The sequence below is a fragment of the Vidua macroura genome, chromosome 16 (genome assembly GCF_024509145.1).
Source record: "Vidua macroura isolate BioBank_ID:100142 chromosome 16, ASM2450914v1, whole genome shotgun sequence".
In the NCBI taxonomy this organism is placed as follows: Eukaryota; Metazoa; Chordata; class Aves; order Passeriformes; family Viduidae; genus Vidua; species Vidua macroura.
The window spans coordinates 15,393,437-15,417,309 of NC_071586.1; the positions used below are offsets into that span (position 1 = coordinate 15,393,437).

The following is a 23,873-nucleotide window of genomic DNA, read 5'->3' on the forward strand; positions in this document are numbered from 1 at the left end:
GGCTGGGAAATGTTGAACCATTTATTGCTACAAGAGGGATGCTGTGACCCAACGCTGGCAGCATTTTTGGGGTCTTTATTGCCACCCATGAGTCAGGGATGCAATCTGGGATTGCTTGTCAGGATTTCCTGTTTCTGTGGGGGTTTTCTCTGTGCCCACAGGGGAGCTTTAAGGGGTAGGGAGGGCACCAGGGGGATCAGAGTTCCCTGGGGTGTCCTGGCCTAAAACCCTTTGCCAGAGCAGGGCTGGGGGATCTCCCTCTGTTGGAAACAGGCTGAGTCCCAATGTGCTCAGGAGTGAGGATGTGACAAATACACCAACAGGAGGGGTAGCTATGGACATATATAAATATAAATAAAAATAAATAAATAAATAAATAAATAAATATAAATGGACATGTAATATCTTAAAAACAGGGGGAAAATACATGAAGGAAGCCACAATATACATACCTTTAAATCCAGCTTTGGTGAAAGGAGTCCTGCTTGCAGCCTCAGCTTGATTTTTGCTTGTCAGAGGTCACTGCTAATTGATTACTCTGCTCTAATTAGACTTAGTCTGCCCAAAAAGAATCAGCCCTGCTCTTGCCCACAGCTCCACGTTTGGCCTCAGCAAGGTGCACCACAAACCCAGGCAGTGTTTTAAGGGGGGGGTCTTTATTTCTTTAACACAAAACAGCAAAGCAGTTAAAACCACAGAAGTTCAACAGATCTCTTTTAACCCATTTGTTATTTCTGATTTTTTCAAAGATCTCAGCTGAGTGAGGAAATCTTCCAGCCCCCTTGAAAGGGGTTGAATTAACATTTAAGCTGAGGCCCAAGTACAATTTTTAAAGTACAATCACCCAAAAATATGAACTCAGAAGCCCACTTAGAGGTATTGTAACGTGCACTCCTCCTTTACCATCAGAACAGACTTGGCAAAACCCAACTACAGCAGAATTCCATCTCTAACAACAGAGTGAAGGAAGCCTTTCCTAGCATTTATTAATAATTCCAGTCTCTTCCCAACAAGCTCTGACTCGCCTCTATGGGATCTGCCAGTTTGCAGGAAAGAAGATTCACTTTTAATCCAGTTCTCCAATTGGGTGATGATGTAACCTGGAAAAATAATTAAGGATCTTTGTTATCACAGCACCTTGACAGAGATTATTTTCAGCTGTTACACAGCATGTTTGACAGATTTATTTGCATTGTTTCCTGTGTGAGTACACATTTATGCCATATGCCTGTTACTGCTGAAGTCAAACACTTTCATTTTGTCCTGGAAATAGGGAGATGGGAGAGTAAGGGGAGTTTTGCCCAAAAGGACAGGTTTAAAAGTGAAAAACAGCTACTGTTTTGAATGAAACATTAAATACTGACTTTGAAGTAAATCTTGCTTCGTTCCAAGAGGAGTTGCCATTTCAGTGCAGTCTTCTGGTCTTCTTCCAGCATGAGGAATTCATGGACCTGACACCACAGAACACTTCAAGTAGTTAAAACATCTCCACAACAGAATGATGATGAAAAGAACATCTTATATATATTTTTTATACATTTCTAAGCTGTATTTTTCTATTTTAGTGTAGTGCTTGGTATGAGATGTGTACCAAGACAGTCCCATTAACCAGATAAACTGCAGGGTGTTTGAAAATCAGAGTTAGGGATTTCCAGCCACGTTCTCAGAAAAGCAGTGTTCTGAACTGAGTTCACTCTTACCCTGAACACAATTCCTGTTGGCATTCCTGCTGACTTCCAGCTTTAGCCTTATCAAACAGCCCTGTGTGTGCATCCATCCATCCATGCATGCCATTTGTGTAACTCTCTCACACACACACAGAGAACATTTACCAATATTTGTAATTCCCATCAGGCTCCACAGCTGAGCTCAGTAGGAACAGCCCAAGGCCCCCTTACTGTGCAGCCCAGGGTTTCCTCAGCGACACAGTCAGACAGGTAGCAGGAGTGCAGGGTGCCTGTGTGGTCTGTCACATCCACCAGGATGTCAAAGCTGGCAAAGGTGGACCTGGCCTCTGGAGGGACGTCGCTGCAGAAGGTGCAGGTGTTTGACACTTCATTCACGATGAACCGGCAGATTGAGCTGCAACACAAGGAGAGAATTCATGCAGATATGCAGTTTATTCTTCCTGAAACACTTTTCTAGACTGAGATGTCCCAAGAGACTTTGTCTTTAAAAAAAATTCATCTCCTAAACTCTTGAGTCTGTCTGAGACAAAGTGACCTTTTTCACTCTAGGACCACAAAGAGCCCTCAACAAAACCCCACAGCAGAAACCCACATGGCATCCTCCAGAGGAGTTTTATTTCTTCTCTGGGACAGGACTAAAATATTGCTCCATCTCATTTGGGCCGGGGGAAGAGGGACAAGCAGTTTTTAGTACACATTCCAAGCTGGCAGTTGCTCACCATCTGTTGCGCAGGACTCTGGACACGTTCTCGTCGATGTCCAGGGTGGAAATGTAGCCATAAATAATTCCATGGAGAGGCTCCAGCTTCCCATCACTCTGGAGAGCTTTTTCTTTCAGCTGTTCCACTGTGTAGACATCCACTACAGCCTCCACTACAAGTTTACAAGACAAGTTAAGTGTGTCCGAGCCAGAAATTATTCTAAGAGCAATGGCAAAAGTGGATCTTAAGGCGATAAAAAGGAGATTTAAAGCAGCAGCAAAGCCCCCCTCCAAAAAAAAAAAAAAAAAAAAAGGTAAAAGAAAAGGGACTCAGATCTGGAATATATCTATTATTTAATCTTTTTAACCTCCAAAAGGAGTTTTTGACAAAAGCTTTCCCCATCACTTCTCCAAACTGGCTCCAGACAGAAAGAACACAGCAGACAGGCTGCAGCTGGCACAGTCAGCTGAAGATACATAAAGATAAAATAAAGGACAGCCCCAAGAAACCACCCAAACTCTACCCACGCAGCCAGGCTGGACCTGAGTTTCGTTTCTGTGAACACACAGAGCAGGAATTCTTTCAGCTGCACTGTGACATGACACTGTGCAGGTAAATGAAATCCAGTGCTTACAGTTAATGCTTTCATTTGGCAGCTCCTTCACAGGGCTGGGCAGAGCTCCTGCCTGGGCACTCTCTTTGATGAAGCTGAAGAGAACATTTGCTTCTGCTGTTTCTGAAGGTGCATTTTTAAAAGTTATCAGTATATACTGCATGTAAAAATCACAGCATTTTTATATTTCACAAGTTTTTATTCTGGTAGCACAAACACATCGGAATTAGCCAAGATTTGCTTTTCTATTTTTTTATTTTAACTGTTAGTCCTGTATGGAATAAACATATGAAGATTGCAAATAAAATACAAAATAAAATACAAAATAAAATGCCAAATAAAATGCCAAATAACATGCCAAAGGCACTGGTCATCACATAGCAGACAAAGAGCAGGGAGCTTTGTGAGAAGCAGGCAGAAGAAATCACAGTTCCAATAGATTAATTAATGCATTCTAGCCTAGAATAATTACTAAAAGTAAAGAAATACTTGAGCAGCTCTTACCTGGGTTGGTTGTAATGATGGTTTTGGATATCACAGTTGCAGTCATGCAGTTCCTAAATTTGTCAAAATTGATTCTCACATCTGATGCAAATATAACTGTGCAGAAAAACACCCCCATGTTACTGGAGAATAAATGCCACAATAAGAACTTCAATAAAACCATGAACCAGACTGTTTTACCTGTTTCTTGGGGAATCCAACTCTGTGCCAGCTGGATGGATTCATTATCCCAGCTAAATGAAACAAAAGTGGATGCATCAAAACATTTTTGAAGCAGCACTCAAAGTGTTTAGTACTAAACTACTAAATAACATAGTTGTAATAAAATTGGCCAAAGGGGACACGACTCCTTTGTGACACACGTGGCACTGAAATTCCATGTGCCTGCTTTATTCCAAACAGGATAAAATAAAGATGGGTTTAAATGCAGAATATGCCTGGGGAAATGCTATATTTCAGCTTTTATCCAAGTCATTTCTAGCTGAAGCAAATGTCAGTTAAAGGAGCTGTTTGTGCTGGGCCAGGCTGATTGCTCAGATCCCCAGGCCAGATGTTCAGCCACTTCCAACACTGGGATCTTTGTGGCTGGGGATGATGAGACTGGAGTGAGGTCAGAAACATCCCTCAAAAATGGTAATTTCATAGTCTCTTGATAAAATCTCATTCAGCTGGTAAGAGCACAGCCAAAGCACAGATTTGTTCTGGTGGGTTTTCTCCTTAATCCTTGGAAAAAGATTTAAGATATTTCTTTTTCATCTGATATTGCCCAGCCACCTCTTCACTGCTGGGCTCTGCAATCCCCTGACAGTGCCCAAGTCTCAGCACTGAGGCAGCTGATGGAGGAGCTGCTCCAAATGAACCCTGGGCTGGAAGGGTTCACCCCAGAGATGCTTCTTTTGGCTTTGTGGGCATGAATTATGTTAAACATCCCATGATAAACATCCCTGGTGCTACCACAGTTCCCAGCCCACAGTGCAGGGCTGGCTGCCTACTTCCCCTGAGGGAACAAAGGTCACTGAAGTCACTTTTTAACCACCAAACAGCAACCCCAGGGCAAGGGAATACCCATACCCCACGTGCCCCTGCACTTGGAAAAGCCACAGGTTTATGGAACAAACTCTGGGCAAAATGCAAAGGTTCCTCTGTGAACAAGGCACTGTTTAGAGCAGGGATGGGCTGGGTGGAAGTTGTGTTTGTAAACAGGACAGAGTTTGAAAATACAGCCAAGGTCGTATCAAAATGTTCCTGCATTATTTTAAATATTTTAAAACTATTTCAACCTATTTCCACTCCTCTGGCAGTCCTGCTTGGCTTTAAAAATGGATCATGCTCTTCATTTTCCTGGCCCCCTGCTTGTGGAAGAGACACAACAGCCTTTGCAGCTGGTTTTAAAAGTCATTTCCTGAATTAGCTCAAATGTCCACATTAAAAAAAAAAAATGGAATTATTTGGAACTGAGCTTCATTTTGCCATCCATGAGCCAGCAGGCTGTCAGCAAGCCATAAAACTCCACAAGATCTATAAGGCCACTCTAATGAATCTCTTTCTTAAGTCTTTTCAGTGTACATTGCTGCCTCAGTTGCCTCCTAAATATCAATATATTTAAATTAAAAGACAGGTTTATGGTTAATTAGTGTGTGTTAAGCTGATTTCTTTACCCGTGTTTGCATTATTTTTTTAGTGAATTAAAGAACATTTTACCATACTATTGGGAAAGACCTCTCTGTTTCATCATACAGCTTTACTTCACACCTCTGGCCTTTCCTTTTGTCTGAAGTCATAAAATACTTTGGCTCCCCAACCTTTAATAAGAGAAAGAAGTAGTCATTTGTCCTCTATTCAGTGTTTAGAAGAATAAATAAAGAATAAATAAATAAAGAAAATAAAAAGGTTAGAAAAGAGAAGAAAGACTGTAGACTACAAAAAATGGGGTCACTTAATTTTCCCTTCATTTTGTTGATAAAAATCTCATCAAAGGGTGTGTGTGGTCATTGTCACTCAGCTGCCAAGCTGAACAAGTGGAGTCCTGGCCACTGTGAGGCTCAAAATCCACATTTACACAGATTTACAATGAAGTTACTCATGGTAGAGCACAGAAATGCTCCTCACTCACTGCCATCACAGCCCAAAATCCACATTTACACAGATTTACAATGAAGTTACTCATGGCAGAGCACAGAAATGCTCCTCACTCACTGCCATCACAGCCCAAAATCCACATTTACACAGATTTCCAATGAAGTTACTCGTGGTAGAGCACAGAAATGCTCCTCAGTCACTGCCATCACAGCCCAAAATCCACATTTACACGGATTTCCAATGAAGTTACTCGTGGTAGAGCACAGAAATGCTCCTCACTCACTGTCATCACAGCCCAAAATCCACATTTACACGGATTTCCAATGAAGTTACTCGTGGCAAACACAGAAATGCTCCTCAGTCACTGCCATCACAGCCCAAAATCCACATTTACACAGATTTCCAATGAAGTTACTCATGGTAGAGCACAGAAATGCTCCTCACTCACTGTCATCACAGCCCAAAATCCACATTTACACGGATTTCCAATGAAGTTACTCATGGTAGAGCACAGAAATGCTCCTCAGTCACTGCCATCACAGCCCAAAATCCACATTTACACGGATTTCCAGTGAAGTTACTCGTGGTAGAGCACAGAAATGCTCCTCACTCACTGCTATCACAGCCCAAAATCCACATTTACACGGATTTCCAGTGAAGTTACTCATGGTAGAGCACAGAAATGCTCCTCACTCACTGCCATCACAGCCCAAAATCCAAATTTACACAGATTTCCAATGAAGTTACTCGTGGCAAACACAGAAATGCTCCTCACTCACTGCCATCACAGCTGCCAGCACGTTGAGGACTCTCCCATGGAGGCTTTGTCCATTTGCCACGATGTCCCCCAGGGAATAATAATCCTGAGGGTCCTTGACAGGCAGGTGCAGCAGAGCCAGGAGCCTGGTGTCTGTGTCGTAGCAGGAAGAGGTTTTAACCACAGAGTGGTTTTCACTGAGCAATAATTTGTAGCCACTAGAACAGAACAAATCCCATGGATCAGCACAGCACTCACTGAGGTATCAACAGTGTAAAATGTTCATTCAATTAATATGAAAAGGCAACTTTATTCCATTATAGTTTTTCCTAAAGGTACAAAAAATTCTTGTAGATTTTACTCAAATAATGGAATTTACTCTGTTTAATAACAAAGAGCATTATTGCTTTATGACCTTCTGTTTATTAAATATATTCTCCTTTGAGATTTGACCAGACATTGTTGAGCACAGGAGGAAGGTATAGCTATGCAAGAAAACACCAAATATTTCTACCAATTTCATGTGGCTGGAAATTGAAGCAAGTCTTAACTTTGATATTTCTAGAAAGAACTACCACTCCATGCTTTAAATTTACCTAGGAGTTACAGGGTTGAATTTTTCTTCTCTTTCTGCTTCCTTTGACTGAATTAAAGGATTTTCGATTGTAACTAAAATAAAGCATTGATAAGTAATGTTAGAAATTAATTACAGGTACAATTATAGATATTTTTGAGTGTACACTCTGTAAGCTCAGAAGTTTTACCCAAACAACCACAGGTAGCAAAATCTTTCTATGAACTTGAAAAGATAAAAGCACATCCTGTAAATAAATACAGGAATTTTGCTGTGGTTTTATCAGCAATCATAGCCATATCTATAACTGAGGGAAGACAATCACCAAACTGCTTTACAGCTTATTTTCCATCATGTTTAAGACCTCAATATAATGTGAGATTTGACATTGATTATCTGCAGGCCAGCTCTGAGTTGCTGCACTCACTGGGTTTCTTTTGTTGACATATTTACTGGGCTTGAATTGAAATCCTTGGAATCTTGTTCCTTTCCTCTTTATATTGAACAGAACTGCACAATTTGTTTCCAATTAGGCTGTTTGTGAGTCCTCAGAGCAAAACTCACCAGCACAAGCCTGATTTCCATGCAAACAGAAACGTGGTAGGAATAAATAAAATAAACAAACTCACCACAGTCACCAACCCTGAAGCTTTCTGAGAGGGATCTGATGTATTCTTCTCTGCCCCAGGACTGGACGTTAATGAAGTAAGTTGGGGAGTCACGAATGGTAAAATTGAAGGTGTATCTCTCAGTGCCAATGTCTGCAAAAATAAACAGGGCTGCAGCAATTCCTCAGCACAACTTGATTTCTAACTAGAATATGTGTATAAAAACTACTGTCTGGGGCTTTTCCTGGATTTTGACGGGAATTTTCTCCCACTAGAGGCCAGCAGGTGGTGCAGGAACACAGTGGTGTTTGGGAATGGGCTGCGATTCCTGCTGGAGTTGTACCTGTGCACCCCGCACGTGTAAACTTCCAGATCAAACAGGGAGAGGCGCAGGAGCTGTGCGAGGTGACAGCCAGGGCTGGCAAACACACAAGCGGGGCTCCTTTGTACACGCAGCCCTGTCCTGTAGGAGCGGGGCTGACTGATGCACAGGCTGCAGGGTCACTGCCAGGGCGTTGAATGGAATAAAGCAGAGTGTTTCCAGTGCTATGGAAAATGCAGGATGTTGGTGTCTGCGTCCCTGCCCTGTCTCATACAGCTAACTAACAAAGCTTTCCATGATGCAATGGATTAGTAAATTAGCAAGGAAAACTCGAGTGATCCCCCAGAGTCCATGGAGCACACACACCAACACCCTGTCTGCAGACTCTGCACTAGGGTGCCACCAGTTTCAGGTGACAACGATGACTTTCCCCTAAAATCTCACCCCTCCAGCAGCTCAGCAGGAGCCAGTGGCAGCAGAAAAACTGAGCCCTTCTCCTGGAGCTGGAATGGCTCTCCAGGACTGGAGGTGCTCCTGACAGTGTCTGCACCAACCCTGACTGCAAATTTGTTATTTCAATTTCCAATTAACATTATTAATAACATACAATTCCCATTTTGTCCCAGACGAAGCTGTTGCTACTCAGGCCAGAAATTACTTGTGTCACTCCACAAGACGTGTCCTCAACATTTCTGTTTTAAGAGAGAACAAATATGAAGGCACCAGCTCATTCCAGCAGTATTTAAGGAAGAGTGGGTTCATATTGGTTCCATCTTCAGAGCATGAAACACTTCCATGACAGAGTTTTTCCAATTTCTAATTGATATGGTTTAGCCAAACCAATGCTGCTCTTTCATCTTGATTCTCAAACAGACACGATTTTTAGGAGTGCATTTTTATTCTATCCATTTTACACTGAGAAATCTGTTTATCATTTCAATCTTGATTTCAGTCATCTCTGCCAAATTACACTGCTGAAGAAAATGAAGCAAAAAGAGTTTAAAGGGACTGTACTTTTTCGGTCTGGAAAGCTTCTGACATCTGTTTTCCCAATAACCACCCCGATTACATTCTGAAAAATAAAAAGATTATAGAGTACAAGTATTAAACCCAGATGTAGATGATGAATTAGATTTCATGGAATTATACTCTGATGATGATAATAAACATATTTCTGGCTGGCAATCATTTTAATCTATTTATTCAACAGTACTGTATGAGCTAAAGAGTAAAACATAAACACACAAGTTTACTTTAGGAAAAAAATTGTGACTAATAAAAATATTAAAATAAATCCATCTGTTTCTGTTTGTGAAGAAAATGGGAGGACAAAAGTTCACCCCAAACCTTCCCAACTTTGGCTGTTCTACAGCAATCACTCCTCAGGTAGGCAGCAATGTTGTTGTTTCATGCTCTCTGCACAGGTCTCAGATCTCCTCAAATGTTCCATGGAAAGTCTGGACAGGATTTATTTTACAGTGAAGTGTCCAAGGTTTTCCTGGCTGTCAGCACCACGAGCCACACGTGTGCAGCCACAGGAGCTTGTCCTGGCCTCGGCCAAGCAATCTAAATTTCTACAGGTGCCTCTCTCTTGCTGTCTTTCAACTGACTCCAAGGGAGCTGAGGCAAGGAGCTTTTCTGTTGATTCAGACCAAAACCAATCTTATTCTGCTTTGCTAAACCTGTGTCTATTATGTAAAAACATCCTGTTCTCAATTGTCAAACACAACTACTGGGAGCAAACACACACATGTAGCTATAGATATATTACCCATCTATCTATAATACAACATAACAGCTGTGTGGTGGGTTGTTGTTGTTTTTTAGGTGGTCCTTGGTGTCAGAGAAGAGTTTTGAAGTGCTTGTTTGGGATTTAAAAGGTCAGCAAGGAAAGTCAGAGTGAGACAAGGGCTGGAAGAACAGACTGACAGTGCAATACTGCCAGGATCCTTCAAAACATGAAGCATCCCTCATCAATTCCACTTCACAGAATCCTGGACTGGTTTGGCTTGGAGGGACCTTAAAGCCCATCCAGTGCCACCCCCTGCCATGGGCAGGGACACCTTCCAGAATCCCAGGGGGCTCCAAGCCCTGTCCAGCCTGGCCTGGGACCCTCCCAGGGATGTGGCAGCCACAGCTCCTTCACAGAGCCCTTCTGTGAGTGTCCCATTCCAGCAGAATTCCAGAGCCAGCTGGGAAGGGCAGGACTACATTTCAATAACCCAGCCAGGATTCATTTTGTACATATTCACAAAGCAGCGTGACCTGCTTGACTTCACTGCAACGATATTGACACGTGCTCAAAAATCAGCTCTCCGATTTCCTTGGGAGCACTAGAGGGAGCACGGGATCTGCCTTATCCTGCACGGATGGACACACTCAGGAAGAGGCCACATGTGTACAGCACTTCCACACTGAATGCTTTATGTCCACTGCATGCAGTGAGTCTGATTAGGATTTTTTTTTTTTTTTTTTTAAATCTATTAAATCAGAGGGCAACATTCCCTGTATCTCACCACCAAATGTCAAAAGAACTGACATTTAGGACGAGTGCCTGCAGAAATTAGGCTGATTGTGCCTAATTTCTGGTGTAAATATCCAATTTCACAAAGAAATCTGCCCTGGTCCTGCTGTAAATGTGTTCACCTCTGTGTCTCCAACACTGAGCTTGCACAGGGAGCTGGCAGAAGGAATTGATCTGGCTGGAAATTGTTTTGGACTGAGGAAGGGAGAAAAACTTCCAGAGATCATTTCCTTGATCAGCTCATTGTGCAACTGCCCAAGCACTCATTTCCCCAAAAGAGGAGGGGAACACCCCCCCACGGTGCCTGTTTTGGCAGAGCACTGCTTGAGGCTGCTCAACCAACTCGTGAACACGCTGCAAGTGTTTACACTTCAATCTCTTTCACTTTTTAAAATAAACAGCAAACTCATAAACCGTGCCATTTTGATACTTCAGACTACGTGTTCAGCTGCTTTAACGTCCTAACACAACACACACTGATCATTCTATCATAAATTATTATTTTATAAAAATACTTTCATTGCCATGTGCTGCTAACTGCAATACTCAAGGTTTATTTGTAAAATAAAAGCTTTTATTTGTAAAATAAAAGCTTTTACCTGGGTTAGTGGATCAATATTTGGGAGGAACTGTGAATGACAGGTTAGATTAGCATTGCTGAAGATCAGTTTGGATCAGTATGGCTCTAAGGGGATAGAAAACTTCTCTTACATCATCCCTTTTCTGTGATTCCTCTTTCATTTGTTTAAAGTAAATGAGAAAATAAATTGTGCCATCCCCAATAAAAAGCGGTGGGAATGGGAAAACTCCATGTTTTCACTCTTTTCAGGAACACCAGGACTTCCCTGGGGCAGGGGAAGGGGGATTCTGCCTCTGCACAGGTGAGACCCCACCTGCAGAGCTGCCTCCAGCCCTGGGGTCCCAGCACAGGGAGGACGTGGAGCTGTTGGGGTGAGTCCAGAAGAGGCTCCAGGATGATTGGAAAGGCTGAAAGAATTGGGATTGCTCAGCCTGGAAAAGAGAAGCTTTGGGGTCACCTAATTGTGGCCTTCCAGGGGCTGAAGGAGCTGACAAGAAACATGGAGAGAGACTTTACAAGGGATGGAGTGACAGGACAAGGGACAATGAGAGAGAGTGGGCTTAGGATATTGGGGAGAAATCCTTCCCTGGCAGGGTGGGCAGGCCCTGGCACAGATTCCCAGAGAAGCTGTGGCTGCCCCTGGATCCCTGGCAGTGTCCAAAGCCAGGCTGGACAGGGCTTGGAGCAGCCTGGGACAGTGGAAGGTGTCCCTGCCCATGGCAGGGGTGGCACTGGATGGGCTTTAAGCTCCTTTCCAACACAAACCAATCTGTGATCCTATGCAAACCCGTTTTTCATCCCAAAGAAACAGAACCAACCCTGCCATGGAACTGTGAGATTTTCACCCTGCCTCCCTAGCGTGCCGTGAGAGACTGCTGAGGTCACAGATGACTGTGGCTGCATAATGCTGACTCTGTAATGTCTTGAATAATGTCTTCACTAATTCAGCATCCATTTAAAGTGCTACAAAGGGGCCTCTGATACATGGAATTGTCCAGTCAATATCTGTGCCTGTGGTACCCACAGGCTGCGGACAACAACAGCATCAATTTTCATTTTGCTGCTTTGCACACAAAGAAGGGAAGGTCCTTTCTACCCAACAATTGCACTAATGCTATCAGTGCCTAAATACACATCAATTACATAATTTTGCAGTAACATAAGACAGTCAGATACAATTTCATCTGGGAACAAAAGGACCATGGCTGTGAGACTTACAGGACGAGCGAGGTTTGGATGCAGATCTGAAAGTGCAACGAAGTCCCGTGCTGAACGAGAATGAGCCATTCTTTACCTGAAACTGGAGGAAACTGACTTAGATTTTGTAAAAATCCAAACAAATCACTTAAGACCATTCACAGTGAGAATAACAAGTTATTTTTTAACATAAATGTTTTGACCTAATAGCATCTGTTTTCAATAAGAGGCATTTCAAGCCATCTGAAGTAGACAATTCTTTATTGTTTGGATTTGGTGATGGAAGTTATGAATTTTACTGTGACAGCTCTACCTAAGCGTCTCAAATAAAGGCCTGTAATTTTTATTTATTATTCATCATTAAATGACTCCATTAGCACCAGGCTCTGAAAAATATTTACCCTCCTTCTCTCTGGGAAGTCCAACTGAATTTAATGAGGCAGCTCATATTTAAAAGGCAATTTATATGTGAGGAAAGAGAAGCGTTGGGTTGCAAAGCACCTTTAATTGAGGTTTTGGACTAAAGATTAAACTACTTTAAAATGTGAGTTTATTCCTTCTTCAAAATAGAAAAGTTGGGAATTTATTAAAATAAAATTTGTGAAAACCAATTCTTTTCAGGCTGCCAACATGGCATTTACTGCCCAGCCCTGAGAGCACCCAGGTTCTCTCTAGAGATGCTGAAGGGGGGCCATGGGTGCTTTTTTAGACCTTCTGAATGCCTTTTGTTATCTCATGGGTTCCTCAGAGAGATTTAGATACTTAATAAATGGTTGTCAGATTCTATTTTCTCTTGTAAAAGGAACCATGGCATTGTCCAAATCTTAATAACCTTTAATAGGAGACATTTTTCAGAGGATGCCTGTTCAATCTTTAGAACAAAATCCTGAATGGCTTTCACAGTCTTTATACCTGGAACCTCGTGTGAGAACTGTTAACCATTTCATCAGATATTAGGATAAAGATCTGTTGAACTAGAGAACAAATAATCGTACATTTTAAAGAAAAATAAGCAGTTCTCTGAGAACCAAGTGATTTCTCTAAAAGAGCATTTCAAATTACACTCTCACACAGAGACAGCCCAAATTTGCCTTACAGAAACCAATGAACAAAGGGGCCCTCAAACCTGTTCCCATCCCATTAGATGGAAGAATTTGTTTCCTCCTGTAGGAAAATTACCTTAGCATCCCTCCAAGACAGGGTAATATTCTCACCTCAGAAGCTGTTAAATATTGTTACCTGCTGTACCTCACACCAGCTGGGCCGTGTCAAAGCAGCCAGCATCAGAGCACCTGTATCAGAGGAAGATTAAAATGGTCATTTAGGATTTTAAATGCTCTGGGTTCTGAGAGCTGGAGCAGAGCTGCCCCACTCAGGGACCCCTCAACCTCCTCAGGTGCTCCTCAACCCATCGTGGACCCCTCAGCCTTCCTCACACACCCACCATTTCCCTCAAGTGCCCCTCACTGACCCTTCAACCTCCTCCTGGACCCTTCAGCCCCTCACTGACCCTTTAGACCCCTCAGGTGCCCCTCACTGACCCTTCAACCTCCTCCTGGACCTTTCAACCCCTCAGGTTTTCCTCATGGACCCTTCAGCTCCCTCAGGTGCCTTTCACTGAACCTTCACCTCCTCCTGGACTCTTCAGTCCCTCAGGTGCCCTTCACTGACCCTTCAACCTCCTCCTGGACCTTTCAACCCCTCAGGTGCCCCTCACTGACCCTTCAGCATCCTCCTGGACTCTTCAGCCCCTTAGGTTCCCCTCATGGACTCTTCAGCCCCTCACTGACCCTTCAGCCCCTCAGGTTCCCCTCATGAACCCTTCAGCCCCTCAGGTTCCCCTCATGAACCCTTCAGCCCCTCACTGACCCTTCAGCCCCTCAGGTTCCCCTCATGGACTCTTCAGCCCCTCACTGACCCTTCAGCCCCTCAGGTTCCCCTCATGAACCCTTCAGCCCCTCAGGTTCCCCTCATGAACCCTTCAGCCCCTCACTGACCCTTCAGCCCCTCAGGTTCCCCTCATGGACTCTTCAGCCCCTCAGGTGCCCCTCACAGACCCTTCAGCATCCTCCTGGACTCTTCAGCCCCCTCCTGGACCCTTCAGCCCCTCAGGTTCCCCTCCTGGACCCTTCAGCCCCTCAGGTTCCCCTCATGGACCCTTCAGCCCCTCAGGTGCCCCTCACAGACCCTCAGTTCGTGAAGGAGACAAGATGGCGCCGGCGCAGTGGCGGGAAAAGGCCCCGCGCCCCCTCCTCCCTCAGGGCTGAGGGGAGATGTTCTCCCATCCCAGCTCGTTCCGCGGGATCTCCTGCAGGCCTGGAATCCCCGGTTCGAGGAGCTGACAACAGGGTTAGATGGGATTTTGGGCTGGAATTGCTCCCTGGGAGGGTGGGCAGGCCCTGGCACAGGTGCCCAGAGCAGCTGTGGCTGCCCCTGGATCCCTGCAGTGCCCAAGGCCAGGCTGGAGCAGCCTGGGCTAATGGAAGGGTCCCTGCCCATGGAACTCGATGGTTTTTAAGGTCCCTCCCAACCCAAAGAATCCTGTGATTCTGTGACTTACCAGCTCAGGAATTTAAAGTCAGGTTCATTCGACAAATACAAACACACCAGCAAGACAAAGCAAGTCACAGAAATCTCTGGAGAAACCATTCCCTCCTTCCTTTTTTTTTTTTTTTTTTCTTTTATGTTGGCTATGTTTTATTCCCTACTTCCTTTTTTTTTTTTATGTTGGAAAAAAAGTTGCAGCCGGTATTTTATAAATTAATCAAAATTTCTGGTTTAAAGATATTATTTGTATTGATTCGCACCCAATAGTCCTATACTTTCAGGCTCTGCAGAAAGCTGGCTTGAGCCGTTTTCTCCATTTATATTGAATATAAAATTATATTTTATAAAATCAATACCCTTCACTCCTGCATCATAAAAAACTTTACTCCTGATGAGTAATTTTATAACTCCAAGGTCTCGCCTATTGGAAGTTTTCAGCATAGCCTGACAAATTCTGTGTGTTGACTCTGTATTACAGGATCTTTCATTTCTTCAATTAAACAGCTGAAAATGGATCCCACCTGTGCTCTCATATTTATTGTGTCACAAAAAATCCACAATAATTATCCCATGCTGCTGACAAACAGGATGCCAGGGAACTGACAGCCTGGGTGGTTTTTTTTTTTTTTTCTTTTTAGTTCACCTTTTATACAGTATGATCCATGGATGTAATTTTGTTTTGTAGGTTTGATGTCTCCACTGAACGGAACATGGCATTTTTTTTCTGTCAGTTCTGTTGTTTTCATTATCTCAAGCTAATGAACAAGCAGAGGGTAATGAGCCTGGTGATGAGATCCTCATGGAACGGGAACGAGAACCTGGACACTGGCAAAGGTACAAGTCTCATTCTTACAGCCACGGCTGCAATGCAAAACAGGGGAAAAAAAAAAAAAAAAAAATCCCTGAAATGAGACCTGGGGGGTGTCCACTGCTGCAGAAGGTGACAAATCAGCAGCACAGCCCAGGGGCTCGCAGGAGCTGAGCTGGTCCAGTATCTCAGCAAGGTTTTGGTGGGACGCCTGCTGCAGTGGAGCCTTGCAGAACCCACTGGCATCCTGAGCGTGGGTAGGTCCCCACTTGCAGTGGGTTTTGTCCAGGTGGAGCTGCTTTTCTGCCACAGGCACAAAGGGCAGGTGAAACCCGACCCTGCCATGTCCCCTCCAGGCCTTTGTTGCGTTTCAAAGCCACCAGAACAAGGGTGCTGTTGTGCCTCTCCTCGGCTCCCCGTAATCACCGGGAGGGTTTGCTTTGTGGGCTGCTTCCACTCCTATTTTCAATGTACATTTGGGGGAAACAAAAAACAAAAAAAAAAAAAGCTGCTTTTTACTTTCCCAGGATAGCTCCTGCTGGGGAGACGTTATCAGGGCCATCGTGACAGGATGCACAAAGGCAGGGGACAAAGTGAGGCCGGGTTCTTTCCCTCGGAGATGTCTGATTAGATGCTGAATTTCTGCCTTGCAGATACTGAGCCAAGGACTCGTTTGATGGGTGTACCTGTCTCAGGTGACACGGAGAATTCTGCTGTTCACACAGCACCTCAGGGACAGCCAGGGACTTCTGTGGTTACTGCAAACAAATAACACCTTTTTTTGGTGCTTATAACCAGCAAATGTCTAACCTGCCTTTATCCCGCTGATTTACAAAGCCAGCTGATTCTCCCAGTCAGGAATTTTCAATACAAACACTGGAGAGCATCTGCAAAAACAAATGTTATTCAACTTGTGTCCCGCTTTACTCAACCTTTCCTCCTCAGCTGACCTTAAAGTGGTCTCAAAAAGAAATCAGCATCGTTATCTCCCTTTGACAGCTGGGAAAACAGAGGCCAGAGAAAGGCCAGAGGAGGTTTCCTAAAATCCATGTGCCACACAGAACCAGCTCCCCTCTCCAGCACCAGCCCCCGAGGGAGAGCAACAGTGTTAATTCAGTGTTTTTCTGATCTAGTGCTTGATCCCTGAAAGCTCCAAGTGATTTTAACTCTCCAGCACTTCAGCGGCACTCAGCACTCTGCCGATCCCGCCTGTGACTGGCAGAGCCTTCCCGTCCTCGGCTGCAAATTGCCCAGTCCCTGCTAATTAGGCCTTCATGAATAGATTTATTTAAATTACACTCATTGGCATGGCCAAGGAGTGCAAATGCCATTTCATAATTCACTTTAGCAATTTGTTACGTGACCATGGGTACACTTTGCTTTCAGGGGAAGAAAGTCCAGCACTAGCAGGGACATTTCAGAAATCATTTCCAAAACCAGAGCAATATAAAAATATTTGCTCTGTGCATTTTCTGCTGCCCACAGCATTTACTGAGAGGGCTCGTTGAATATTTATACATCCTTAGGACCAAAAGAACTGGTAAAATGGAGAGGGGAGACATGTAATTTTATGTAATTGGCCTGACTGAATGCATTAAAAGCAGCAAATTATTAAAGGTGCTCAGTGGTTTTGGCTGATACCTGAACTGGCAGAGCCTCGGGAGTGCTGATGGAGTAATTATGGACATCTTCAGCAGCAGCAATGCAGGTGCTGATGCAGCCAACAGGTGCTCAGTGTGTGTTTAGGGATATTTAATCTAAATTTCTCCGAGTCTTTGTTCAGCTCTCACCCCAGCCTGGTTCTCCCCCATCCTGGTCCCCAGCGCTGGAACCATCCCAGTGCTGTTTCAGTGGGAGCAGCAGCACCACCACCCGCAGCATGGAAAAACACAACAACCCAGAGCCTTGTTGTAAAATTTACACGACCCATGGCTGGTTCCCACCTCATCTGGGCTAATTCTGCCTTCCTGGGGCCAGGGAAGGTGCCAAGACCTGAGGCTGGTGCATGCACGTGGCAGCAGCAGGAGCCTGCAGGGAGCTCAGACCCCAATATAGGCATGAGCAAACAGAACCACATGCCAGGGGCTCTGCTGGGAATGCCAAGAAAAGCTCCATTTCTGGCAAAGTCAAAAAAAAAAAAAAAAAAAAAAGCTTTTTTTTCAGGTGTAAATCTCTGTGGGCCATGTAGCTGCTGTGCCCGCAGGCAGGGAGGGAGTGGCACTGTCAGGGCTGGAGCCTGGCACTGCATCGCTCCTGTCCCTCCCAGGCTCGTGATGTCTGCTCATCAGCGAGCCCAGCTCCTCATTATTCCAACACTAATTAATCCCTTCTGTGGCAGTGGTGGAGCAGGAATGTCACGGAAAGGATGTGGCACATCCCGGGGAGGAACAGCAGCCCTCAGCACCAGGCCCTGCACCAAAATCAGCTCCCCTCAGGTGCCAGGGCAGAGTGACAGCCCGATAGAAACACCACAGCTGACATCTGAGACCTTCTGGATCATCACTAAGCAGTCAGCTTATTTTCAGTGTATAATTAGCAAATAAACTTATTCCAGAACTAACCTGTGTAGTTTCCCTACCAAAAAGGCAGAATAAGATGCCCATATAGGAACTCACTGCTTGAAAGCACTGACACAAGGCTTTTTTTCTTCAATTTTCTCCCTATTTTGAAGCTCAGGCTTTGATTGCCCAAGATTTAAAGCCCTCAGTCTGCTGTTGAACTTGACTGAGACTATAGAAATTCAAAATTCTTCTTTTAAGAGCCTTCAGGCTATTAGAGAATAACTTTTCCTGCACATAATTCCAAAATAATGTGAGCTCAGTGAAATGACTTGGATTTTCATCACTTTCCCCAAGACCAGAATTTCCTCCTCCCTCTCTGAGCAAACAAGTGATGAATATTTTCCAACAAAACATCATGAATTAAAACACACAACAATTAAAAATAGTTGTAGTGACAGCTCCCTGACACAGAGGAAGAATGCGTTGAGGGGGGAAGAAAAGAAGATATTTAGCATTGTTGGCTGCTATTCAGACACTTCCAGCCATTCAAATCCATGAAATCAAACCCAAATTATATCTGGATTTCAGCTGGAGACACATGAGACTGAGCAGTACCAATTAGGACACACGGGATGAGCATCTCCCAGTGACAATACTGGGAAAAACCCTTCCAACCTCCAGTTGCTCCAGTTTCCAACCAAACCTAAAACTTGATCCCTGCAGTTCACAAGGAGGAAACCTTAGGATATAATTCCCAAGGACATATGGGGGTGGCCGTAAAAGAAAACTGGGATCTTAGAATAAATCAAATTTTTCCCCTCACCACAGAATCCAGTGAAGGGAACACCAGAGAAATCCAAAGGGCCCATCCAAGCTAAACTTTCCAGCACAAATCCACCTTTGATCTCCTGGCTGAGCGTTTGGCCCCGGCCTGGTGGTGGCAGGGCTCCCACCGCCTCCGAGAGCCAGGACTGCATCCAGCCCTTCCGAGGGAATCGTGTGTCAACATTTCCACAGCCCTCCTGGCTGCCTGTCAGGCAGCTCGTTAGAAAACTCCTGCAGACCCACGCTGACATTTGGAGGGTTTATCCATTAGAAAAACAAAACCTCCCCTCAAAGCCTGTTCAAAGTGCAAAGGTACGAGACTTGATCAAACCAGGACTGGATCACAGAGCTCTCCCTTAAGAAAATGAACACTAGAGGTCAATCTAACAACTTGTCCCGGAAATATATATCCCTGGAATAAAATATTACAGACTGCTGTGCTCTGTGCAGCTCTAACTACCTCCAGACCCACTGGCTCGGCCCTGATCTAACAAGGGTTTCCTCTGTTCTTTTGGATTTGCTCTTGTCTCGCTCTCCATTAGCGTTTCCTTTCTGGAGCTCTCCTCTATGGTCGCTGTCCTGGGTCAGGGGCTCCCTGATGCACTGAACTCCCTGTTTGTGGGAGGAAAGGGGGAACTGGCCTTGTGTGAGGAGGCTGGAGGCCAAATGTGTCCCTGATGGAGCTCCACTGCAGCTCGAGCTCGATTAGGGATCAGGGCAGGAGCAGAGGAGCAGCCAGTGCCATGCAGGTGAAAACCCTGAACAGGTCAGGATCCCATCTCATGGGTAAATCCTGGAATGGGTTGGGTTGGAAGGGATCTTAAAGCTCACAAAGTCCCAGCCTTCCTGCCATGGGCAGGGTCACCTTCCACTATCCCAGGCTGCTCCAAGCCCTGTCCAGCCTGGCCTGGGACACTGCCAGGGATCCAGGGGCAGCCACAAACCCATGGTTTGAAAGAGGCAGCAGGGAAGGGCTGGGATGCAGGGGGTGGGTTTGGGACTTGCAGACTTCAGGTCTGATTGCCTTCCAATGCATCTCCCATCTCACAGCAGCAGAGTGACTTCAGCCCTGCACCATGTGCTTTCCTCATCTCATCTCCCATGCTCAGATTCTGTAGGACCTTGAGACTACAAACTCCCACAGACTTTTTCTGCTTAAAATCAGTTTTGGTTGGGCTTTTTTTACTTTACCATTCTGAAATGCCCAGTATTCCAATTCCAGTGAGTTACTTCCTCCCCCTTCCCTGCTCTTATCACCAGAAATAACACACAGCCCTGCCAGCCTGTTTCAGCCTCCCCATTGCCACCTTCCTCAGCAGATCCCAAATCCCCTCTACAAACCTCCTGCCTCAGACAGACTCGATGGAGCACAGGAGGCCGCCTCCACTGGGAAGGCCAAGGGTGATCCAAGGCACAAAAGCCAAGCCAGATGAAAGCTCACACCCAGCAGAGAGCGAGTTTCAGCACAAGATTTCTGCTGGGGAGTCACTCGAGCGCTGCTCCCCCAGCTCAGCCCTGCTGAAGCGGGGCCAAATCTCAGCTCTTTCTGCCTGCAGCGGGATCCTGCAACCCCGAGTAACACCGAGGAGTAACATTTATTCCCACCCAGGGCTCTGTGCGGCGGGGCTGCCAAGCCCCGGCCCCGGCTGAGCTTTCCGTGAGCGAGCAGCTCCATATGGCAGCGCCGGCTCCTCACTCAGCAGCTCTCCTGCTGCCAGCTCCTCTCGCTGCAAAGGGCCCAAGCGCAGCAGAAATGTTCCAGCTCCACCTTCGCATTGCCCTTACCTTTCCAAACCTGCCAGATGAATTCCTGAAAATTCTTGCCGGCAGTTTCTTGCTGCCGGGATGAGCGCAGAGGTTCTGGCTGCAGCCAGCCACGCTCCCCCGGGGCAGCAGCCGGGTCATTCCCAGGTGGAAGTGCCTGCCAGGCCACATCCAGAGGGTGTCCAGCTCCTCAGAGCCCAGGCACACCCAGAGGCTGCCACAGAGGTGGTGAAAATGCCTCATTTTAAAGCAAGAGCTGAAGTTTCTTCAGGGAGACGTCTCTGAGCCCTTCCCAGATAACAGAGGCACAGGAGAGATTTGGGAGGGATATGAGGATGGCTGGCACAGCAATGGATGCCTTGTGCCACTGGTGTACATCAACACCTTCTCTTCAAGGCATAAAAACTGGGCAGAACTGAACAGGAAGCCTCAATTTTTGGGGCATTCGACGCCTCACCTTGGCAGCTTTTCATCTATTAAAATGCACAAGATGCCATTCCTTGGCCATGGGAGCTGCCCTTCCCAGTACCCCCATTCATCCCCATGCCCTGGGACGTGGCTCCCCCAAAGGCTGATTCCCAAGGACCAAGAGCAGCACAGCCCTCAGTGCCACCCCCCGATGGCTCTGGGCACACGGCAAAGCCAGCAGTGACAGCAGAGGGGTGAAAGCCACAGCGGTACCTCAAGTGGTGTGGCCTTAGCCCAGGCAGGCTCACACTCAACCCCAGGCTAGCAGGGAGCCCACTTTCAGTTTATGGATCCCTTCAGCCTCAGCCCTGCCATGGCACGTGCAGTTCCTGCCAAATCAATATCTGCGTTTTCCTGGTGAATAATTGTGTCAGTGGGACGTTAATGGAGCACAGTGCTCATGGTGTTGAGCTTTTTTAAATTTTTTTTTGTCAACGAAGCAAAGTCATTCGTTTGCCTCCCCCTTCCCCCCCTGCCAGCCTTCCCAAATGCACAAAATGGGCTCCAGACCCACCTCCTACAAGGAAATGAGAACCAGCCCTAGAGGATCACCCAGCAAGAAGCCTCTGTTCGGAGATCTGACGCCTCTTCAAAGCCAGGGGAGCAAATGTGCTCCTACCTCCGCTGATTTATGAGGAACGGCTGCGTCACCCATGCGGGGGAAACGCTTAAACGCTACCAGAGGGGAGGCAACAGAGCCCTGGCTGCCTGCTCCGAGTAACCCCGCTCTTCAGGAGGGTTTGTTTTCATCTAATTAGCTCTCTATTGCATTTTAAAGGAAAACAAACAACCTGGAGACTGCAGCACATGCTGCTGGATGTTCTCCTCCTCGCTAGGAAAACAAACACCGGGGTGGCACCGCGATGGCAGGCGGGATGTGCCAAGGGGGGCTCTCGAACGGCACGTGGCACCAGCCAGCCTGGGACCGTGTCCCCGCACACGAGGGGATGTGGGCAAAGCAGGTGGCTTCCCAGAAACAGCCAAAATCCCCTCAGCTGGAGGCAGGAGCAAAGCCAGAGGCACAGGCACCCCAGGAAAGGCGGGAGCAAGGTTTAAGTGAGGGGCACAGCCCAGGGGTGTTTTTTTCCTTCCTTTCTGTGTTGAAAAATTCTGGGTGTAAATCCTTCTGTGTGTTTGGTTTTAATTTCTGCTGCTGCCCCACTGTTATTTATGCTCTTGAAATATAACAGCAGGCACATGGAGAGTGTGGTGTTCATGAAATACAGCCCAGTGCCCAGAGTGTTTATCGACCAATGCAGTAAATAATTCCAACAAGCACAACTCATCCAAGAGAGCAGGGCCATGGATGAAGGCTGCCCATCTGCCAGGGCCCTTCCAGTGCTGCCAGATCTGCCCCAGAAATGCTCTTTTCCATCTCAAATGAAGCCAAGAAAGCCAAGTGCATCTCCCGGGTGGGTCCTGGTGGCAGCTGTGCCCTGGGCTGGCAGGATGGCCAGTGCTGCAGGGACATCCCTCAGGACACCTTTGCCCACCATGGCATGCTCCCAGTTCCTGCCAGGAGGATTTTAACAGAAAGCAACTGCTCACCTGCATCCAAGCTGGAGCAGAGGCACCCAAGGGACACAGCCACACCAGGAGCTGGACCTCCACAGCAGCCTCAGTGCTCCAGGACAGCCAGGAGGTCACTGCTTGAAATAAAGCTCTCTGCAAGGACCTGACTTGGGTTGATGCTTGGGGAGAAGGCAGCAGTAACATCTCTGTGTAAGCACTTGCTCATTTAGCATAGGTAATGCCTGTGGAATTTATTCAGCATCTGAATTCTGGCTTTTTTTCCAGGGGAAAGGCCAGAGGGGACTCTACATGCTGCTTCCATACAGAGCTCAGCCGTCCCAAGGATTTCCCTGGATGCTTTTCCCTGTCCTGGAAAGCCCAGCACAAGGCCAAACAGATTTAGTGCTGCTACACTGGGACTCATTTATCTTCCCTCCGAGGTGAACCCACACTGTCCTCATGGACAGGAGCTTAACAAGCACAGAGGAAGATCTGAACCAGATCTTGACCTGATCTCAATCACACAGCTGCTCTGAACTAAACTGATTTATGCCAACCTATCCTGGCTCCAGCTCATTCCCAGCTCCCTGTGCCCCCAGCAGTGCTGCAGCACCGCAGGCAGAGCTCATCCCACCAGCACCAGCTCTCCCAGCAGCCCAGTGCAGAGCCATGAAGGGACATCAACACTCGGATTCCATCCTGGGACACTCACACCAGGCATTGCACCACTGACATCGGCAGTATGAATACCCTCAGGGTAAAATAAAGCCCCTCAGACAGGGCTGTGCTGCAGCAAACCCTGCCCTGGGTGTCCCAGGGCTGCCCATCCCTGCAAGGCACCAGTGCCTGGGTTTAGGGGAGAGCTCAGCACCACAGGGTACCTGTGGGACTGACTGGAACTCGCAGCCAGCTCCTCTGGGCTTTGCTGCCAAAATATCACTGCCCAGAGGGCATCAAACTCACGTGTCAGCCACAAAGCCAGGCTGGGAGAAGGCTCCTGACCAGGGATCCTGACAGATGCTGCAGTAACACCCCCCCAGTGCTGCTGGGAGCTCTGGCCCTGCTGGTCCCAGTTCATCTCAGAGCAGCATTTTCCAGCAGGGTGGTGCCTAGCACGGCACAAAGGACACTTTCATCACTTTTACCCGTGGGCAATCCTGATATCCCAAGGGCTTCTCAGCAGGGAACAGCTCCTTCAGTTTAGCTGAGAGTCTGAGACACCCTGGAAACCCAGAATCCCCAGGCTGGGATTCCCAAATCCGGGCAGCATGAGGTGCCAGAGGCTCTGCTCCAGCCAAGCC

The 23,873-nt window shown here is 46.4% G+C and overlaps 1 protein-coding gene and 1 long non-coding RNA gene across 8 annotated transcripts; one reads left to right on the top strand and one right to left on the bottom strand.

Moving 5' to 3' along the window:
• Positions 1-636: 636 nt before the first annotated feature.
• On the bottom strand, positions 637-14,405 carry MEIOB (meiosis specific with OB-fold). Of its 5 annotated transcripts, none has more exons than XM_053992288.1 (15): positions 14,335-14,405; positions 13,387-13,439; positions 12,169-12,250; positions 8,861-8,918; positions 7,546-7,677; positions 6,939-7,011; positions 6,365-6,560; positions 5,208-5,308; positions 3,687-3,739; positions 3,507-3,602; positions 3,024-3,125; positions 2,408-2,561; positions 1,899-2,082; positions 1,365-1,451; positions 637-1,100 (listed from the first exon to the last, which is right to left on the bottom strand). In XM_053992288.1, exons 3-15 carry the CDS (start codon positions 12,235-12,237, stop codon positions 987-989), a joined length of 1,419 nt encoding a protein of 472 aa, XP_053848263.1. In that variant the 5' UTR covers positions 12,238-12,250; positions 13,387-13,439; positions 14,335-14,405; the 3' UTR covers positions 637-986. The 5 variants fall into 5 exon arrangements, with proteins under 5 accessions (XP_053848263.1, XP_053848259.1, XP_053848262.1 ...); XM_053992284.1 differs by having other exon boundaries at positions 13,362-13,439; XM_053992287.1 differs by having other exon boundaries at positions 13,327-13,439.
• Positions 14,406-14,409: 4 nt separating this feature from the next.
• Positions 14,410-18,051, top strand: LOC128815501 (uncharacterized). 3 transcript variants are annotated; one of them, XR_008439660.1, is made up of 4 exons: positions 14,413-14,496; positions 15,173-15,305; positions 15,380-15,528; positions 16,156-18,051. It is a non-coding gene; the product is annotated as an uncharacterized LOC128815501 (long non-coding RNA). The 3 variants fall into 3 exon arrangements; XR_008439661.1 differs by having other exon boundaries at positions 14,416-14,496; positions 15,199-15,305; XR_008439659.1 differs by lacking the exon at positions 15,173-15,305 and having other exon boundaries at positions 14,410-14,496.
• The last annotated feature ends 5,822 nt before the right edge of the window (positions 18,052-23,873 follow it).

Bases quoted from the DNA above. Each gene is read 5' to 3' on its own strand.
- MEIOB (XM_053992288.1), bottom strand. From the start codon at position 12,237: ATGGCTCATTCTCGTTCAGCACGGGACTTCGTTGCACTTTCAGATCTG. The intron at 7,012-7,545 runs GTGAGTTTGTTT...GCTTTATTTTAG, and splicing joins CTTCAGGGTTGGTGACTGTG to TTACAATCGAAAATCCTTTA. The intron at 1,101-1,364 runs GTCAGTATTTAA...TTATTTTTCCAG, and splicing joins GAAGCAAGATTTACTTCAAA to GTTACATCATCACCCAATTG.